Source organism: Solanum stenotomum, unplaced genomic scaffold (genome assembly GCF_019186545.1).
Source record: "Solanum stenotomum isolate F172 unplaced genomic scaffold, ASM1918654v1 scaffold18272, whole genome shotgun sequence".
Classification (NCBI taxonomy): Eukaryota; Viridiplantae; Streptophyta; class Magnoliopsida; order Solanales; family Solanaceae; genus Solanum; species Solanum stenotomum.
Window position 1 is genome coordinate 23,334 of NW_026024957.1, and position 6,687 is coordinate 30,020.

The 6,687-nt window shown below is 31.7% G+C and overlaps 1 protein-coding gene across 1 annotated transcript; it reads left to right on the forward strand.

Moving 5' to 3' along the window:
- The first annotated feature begins 372 nt into the window (after nt 1-372).
- On the forward strand, nt 373-1,469 carry LOC125850650 (G-type lectin S-receptor-like serine/threonine-protein kinase SD2-5). Its single transcript, XM_049530507.1, has one exon. The coding sequence runs from the start codon at nt 442-444 to the stop codon at nt 1,189-1,191; it is 750 nt and encodes a 249-aa protein (XP_049386464.1). The 5' UTR covers nt 373-441; the 3' UTR covers nt 1,192-1,469.
- Nucleotides 1,470-6,687: the final 5,218 nt, after the last annotated feature.

Genomic DNA, 6,687 nt, shown 5'->3' on the forward strand with positions numbered 1-6,687 from the left:
GTGTGTGGGAATTACTCTGTTTGTGCAAATGGGCAGTGCACTTGTCCTCAAACCGCGGTTGATCAGACTAACTTTCTCCAGCAAATAAATTACAGGCAGCCAAACCAGGGGTGTGTCCTTATAACACGTATCTCTTGTGAACATTCCCAATATCATATTTTGATGGAGCTTAAGTACATAGCTTATATTCCCCTCTATTTGCAATATGGTACCAATAAGACCACTTTTTTCATCAAGGTGCAGAGCTCTTCTAACTTACAAGCCTCTCCATCACTTGTCTCTTCAGAGAAGAAATCAAAGCGTGTCTCAGCAATTGTAGGATCCACCATCGGAGCTTCACTTGGTTTGCTTCTCATGGTTTTAACTTGCTTTGCCTATATTTTCAGAAGGAGAAAAGGGCTCGAGGAAGACGAGGAGGAGTTCCTTGATCAAATACCAGGAATGCCTACTAGATTTTCCTATGAGGAACTCACTGTGATGACTGAAATTTTCAGTGAGAAACTTGGGGAAGGGGGATTTGGTTCTGTATTTGAAGGAACAATGAGTGATGGCACCAAAATAGCGGTGAAGCGTCTGCAAGATTTTGGTAATGTGAAGAAATCATTCTTAGCTGAGGTAGCAACAATCGGTAGCATTCAGCATGTCAATTTGGTGCAACTTGTTGGATTTTGTGCTGAGAAATCACACAGACTTCTGGTTTATGAATATATGGCCAATGGCTCTTTAGATAGGTGGATTTTTCACGGAAAGCAGGAACGATCTCTCACATGGGATATCAGGAAAAAGATCATATCAGACGTCGCCAAGGGCCTAGCTTACCTACATGAAGACTGTAACAACAAAATTATTCATTTGGATATTAAACCTCAGAACATTCTTCTTGATCATAATCTCAATGCAAAAGTATCAGATTTTGGGTTATCAAAGCTTGTGGGGAAAGATGAAAGTAAGATAGTTACAACAATGAGAGGAACACCAGGCTATTTAGCACCTGAATGGTTACATGAGGTCATTACTGAGAAAGTGGATGTTTATAGCTTTGGGGTTGTGATCTTGGAAATCATCTGCGGCAGGAAGAATTTGGATCGTCATCAAGATGAGGATGATATGCATTTGCTTAGTTTGTTCATGAGAAAGGCAGTGGAGAGACAACTCTTGGAAATGGTGGACAAGAAGAGCGAAGACATGTAGCTACATAGAAAAGAGGCTGTGGAAATGATGAAGATTGTAGCCTGGTGTTTACAAAGTGATTATACTAAGAGGCCTTCCATGTCATTGGTAGTTAAGGTGTTTCAGGGTTTAGTGGCTGCTGAAACCGACTTGGATTACAGCTTCACATTTCCAACAATGACGAGAAGAGTTGCCGGAACTAATCAAGAAAGGGAATCTGTGGTTGGTATCAGTTTTCCACTTCCATCACAGTTGTCAGGACCTAGGTAAATTCTTAGTAGTATTTATCATCAAGACTGAATAGCTANTTAGAAATATGTGTTTCAATTAAGAGACTTTTATTCATTGCCTAAGCAATATCAGTTGTTGGCTTTTGTATTCACCTGCCACATTCATGAGTTATTTTAGGGCTTTAGTATTTAGCAAATGAGAATTACATTGTTGATAACATGCACCTAATTAACTGACATAACATTTCAATTTTTAGTCAAATGAGCTAGATAAAAAAGATTTGGACTTACAAGTATTTATTTGTCAACTTTATGAAAAAAGAGCCTTTTGATTGTTTCATTTGTGTCATTTCTTAATCACGTTAATTTTTTTTATAATTGATGGCCCTTTTTCTATTACTAGTTTCTGAACACGTGCTTTGCACGTGTATCCCATGCATTGATACACATTTTTTAAAGTAATATAAGCAACACTAATATTGGTAAATAATAAGTTACACAAAATTTCATTTGAAACATACAAGCTCAGACATGATTGTAAATACAGTTTGAGATTGTCAATTAACATAACTAAATTTAGCTAGACAATTAAGCATTATGTGAACATATACCACAAGCCAATAAAAATGTGCTGCATGTATAATTTTGGTCCATCCATTCGTATTTGATGCATTAATCTATAATTACCAATAAATATAAATTTACTTATTGTGGGATTCAATCCCTAATGAATGTCAATGTTTAAAAGAGAAACAGAAAATTGCGCGCAAACCACAACAAAGACATATTTGAATAGAAAAATCTAAATATTTTAGTATGTCAATACTCATGCATCTTGATTGAAGCTATGCAACGTCATAACAATTTAAATGCTTGATGGCAGCTCTCTTTCTCGATTGACTCATGTCAAAAAAATAGATTGAACCTTTACTCGCATAAATTTTTCTGCATCAAATTTGTAACACTTTTTCTTTTAGCCAAAAGGTTTCCGAAATAGGTATATAAAACTTTATTTGCAAAACAGAATAAATGATCAACTTTAGTTAAGAGAAGAGCTACAAAGAAGGAAAAGAAACCTTGTTTTCATCTTCTCTATAGTGCAAAGTTTGCACATCTCGTGATGCTAAATTCTCAGGGCTCGTTGCACTGCAAAATTAGTGCATCCAAAAGAATAAGAAAAAGCTTTATACTCAACCAAAGTTTGGTTACCAAACTGTTATATCAAAGAAGTCAATGTTAAATAAAAGTAGCTTCATACTGAAACACAATATTGTGCTTTTTATTACTAGTAAAATCATGTTATGGCCAAACAAACTCGGCAATATTTATAAAATTGAAATATAAAATAGCTACAATAATTAATTAAAACTTCAAGTACAATATGGATCATCTCTATGAACTGAACGAGGGAAACAAAGAAAAAGAGAATAAAAGATTCATATATTCTTACCATGAAATTTGATCAATAAATAAATTTAGCAATAAAATTAATGCAATTATCATAACATTTCTACAGTATGAGCTTGGCAAAAAACAATATTTATTCAAGAAACGATATAGAATAGTCTAGAAAGGGAAAAAATATATATATCAAGCACTGTAAAATTTAAGAATTAATAGTACGCCAAATTTAAATAAACACTACAAGAAGTAGGAAAGTTACCTTTTTACATTTTAAAATTGTGTAGTCTTGGAGGAGTAGTACTCTCAATTTTGGAAGAGAACATGTTCCTTTTTAGCAGTGACAACATAAGATATAAAGGGGGTGTAGAGATTTAATAGAATGTAGAGGGGTGTAATTAATTTTCAAACTGATATTATAAATTGAGAGATTACAGTTTTCAAAGTGATTTTAATAAGAAGAAACTTTTGGGTTTTCAAAATTATGAATGTTAGCAGCTAGACTACGTTTTTTTTACTTTAAAAAAAATCACCTTTTAAATGGATGCAGCATATAATTTATGTTGAATTTGTTGCAAGTCTTTTCAAATTCTTCAATGGTTTGGAGCAGTAAAACTTCTTTCTCCTAATTTTTTTTTTAATCTTTATTTGAATGCACATTTACATCTTTATCCAAAAAAACGTTGGAGCAAATTTTGATTGAAGGATAAAAGTGTCATTTAACTTTATATGGATATTTTTGTAATTCAACTTTTTAACTTGGAGGCTTTCCACCTTTAGTAATATAAATTATGATGATGATAATTAAATTAAATATACATATAGATTATAGATGATAAATATTATTAAATTAGATATTTTAATTAGGAATTATCTAAGGAAGTGCAAAAGTCATTCACATTTTTATTAAAATGATATAATTTAACATTTAAATTAAATAATTAAATGTTTTTATAACATTTTAATTTATAATAGGGGTAAAATCGTAATTCAACTTTTAACTTTTTTTGTTCCCACTTATAGTAATATATGATGTTCTAAGAAATTGCTTGAGTTTTGTTTTCTAGAACTCTCGTCTTTTTTTTTTGCAACAAAATGGATGAGGCTATAAATTTTAGTTATATGCAGTTTCTCCTTTAATTCATGCATGTTTGATTCGAATGTGAGAATTCCTACATGGATTACATTATATTTTAATAGTTAATAGTTTTCATGAATGATAGAGTTTATGTTGCCACGTAGAGTAGTTTGTGATGATATACTCCACAAACTTTCACTTGTGTTAAACTTGTAATGATAAAATTTATATTGTAAATTAGAAAGTACTAATATATATATATCTATATATATATGGAATTGTAATACAAGGGACAATCCATCAAATAAGTCTTATAAAAGTGGACAGTAGAACATATGAAAGACAAATTGTGTTACATATTTTACTTTTGACTCTAGTATAAACATCTTAATCTAAATTTTTGTTTTATTTTCTCTCTCTTTGTACAGGTATAAAGGGTGAGAAATGAATCAAGATTGATTACAAGCTATATGTGTTACCACATTATTGATATTTTGGAAAGAATTTTTACTTATATGTCTTTGTATAGGAGTAATATTTAGTATATTTTTGGTTTGATTTTCTTGTCATTGGACATATTTTACGTTTATTTTAGGAGTTTGTAATGAGATATTATTAATTTAGTATAATTTTAGTTATTTTTATTGTATGATCATGGGTGAATTTTATGACAAATATTTTTGTCATGAATTAAATTAATTCATCACAAGTTGATTACATTCAGTGACACAAATGTATTGTCCTAGTACCCCTTTTATTGAATATGAATTTTTTATTTATTTTGTGACAATTGTAATTGTCACTACTTATGATAATATTTAGTGACAATATATGTCGTCGATAAAAGCAACACTTTTAGTGACAAAATGATATATTTAATCACAAAATTATTAACCTTTTTATTATATTAAATTTATCCCTAATTTATACATTTAAGGACAAAATATTTTTTTGTATATAAAAAAATAGTCATTAGTAACGATATTGTATTTTTTCAACTACGAAATACATATAGCTTTAGAGACATTTGATGTCGTCACTGATTGAACAAAATAATTAGTGATGATTTAATTTTGTCACTAATAATAATATTTTTAGTGACAAAACATACTATTAACTACAAAAAAGTTACACTTTTTATGTCAAATAAATTCGTCACAAATGTTTATGCATTTGGTGACAAATTTTATTTTTGTAGTTAATATAATATTTTAGTGAAGAAGCACTAAATCGTCTTTATATACTTTTAGTGACGACTGATTGACGAAATTTTTTTCGTCACACAAGAGTTTTAGTGACGAAATATGATTTATAGATGACGAAATTATGCGTCCCCTGATAATCAAAATTGTTGTAGTGGTATCAAAGCCACAACCATCCCAAAACAAAAGAAATGTAAACTAAATTCATTCACTATCCGACTTGTAGTCAATATGTCAATGAGGTGGTGCTTAAATGGTTTATAATTTGATAATTAAGCAAATTACAAGAAACAAATAAATGAAACAGTAAGAACAAAATCCACTTATAATAAAGTTTTGAACAGATTCATATGCATTTCAGCATATTCCAAGCGTAAGAAAACTTTTGGCATAATTTCTTTCCCTCTTGCCATCAATTCTCATACACAAGACGCGCTCCCAAACCTTTGACCACTAAATCCGGATGAATGATACCACTACCGACACAAACCTCAAGCTGAATGAAGTCATTAAAAATGTAATTATCATCATACTTCGGATACTGATGAAGTGGTACATGGGCTAGGTAAGTATTATCTAAACCAACAGGTTTTTCACTTCCTATTGAGCCTATACACTTGCCAAATCTGCGTGAAAAACCGTCATGGGTTGTGAACCTAAACCCCATCACAAGTCCTTGGAATTTTTTTAGGCATTTGACATTAAGAATACTGAAGGCATCATCCGACTTATGTTTCCGGTAAATGAAAGGAGTCATCATGTCAAAAACAACACAAATAGTTATCCCCCTGCATGTGGGTGTGTACCAATTTTTGGGCAGGGCCACTGAGATTGATTCAGTCCCCGAGTTCTTGTATGTAAACCACTCGGGAATCTCCACACCAGGGAAGCACATACTAAATGAGCCATTCATGTATAGTCCCTGCATGCCCCGTGAAAAGAATGTTATTTGCCAAGATTCATATGTGATAATATAGTAGAGTTGTGGCTTGGAAGTGTACTTACCTTGTGCATCTGCTTCAACAATGAATCAACCATGGAGGCGTGTTGTTTATTTTTTACAAGTTGATGACATTTTGTGAATGAAAGTCTATGCAACATTGGATATTTGGTTAGCTGATCAATGCTCATCAAAGACGTGCATTCATCAGCATATATCTTTTTTATACTTGGAGGAAGTTCCGGTAAACTCTCAAGTCTCCTACAACCAGCCAATGCAAGGGCTATAAGTCGAGTGAGACGACTTATGCTTGAAGCCGCAATATTGGAAAAANCTTGCATTACATTCATCCATTGTTCATGGATCTTAGATAATTTGACAAGTTAGGCCCAGGTGCCATATCTTTACATGGTATTAGAGCCACAACCATCCCAAAACAAAAGAAATGTAAACTAAATTCATTCACTATCCGACTTGTAGTCAATATGTCAATGAGGTGGTGCTTAAATGGTTTATAATTTGATAATTAAGCAAATTACAAGAAACAAATAAATGAAACAGTAAGAACAAAATCCACTTATAATAAAGTTTTGAACAGATTCATATGCATTTCAGCTTATTCCAAGCATAAGAAAACTTTTGGCATCATTTCTTTCCCTCTTGCCA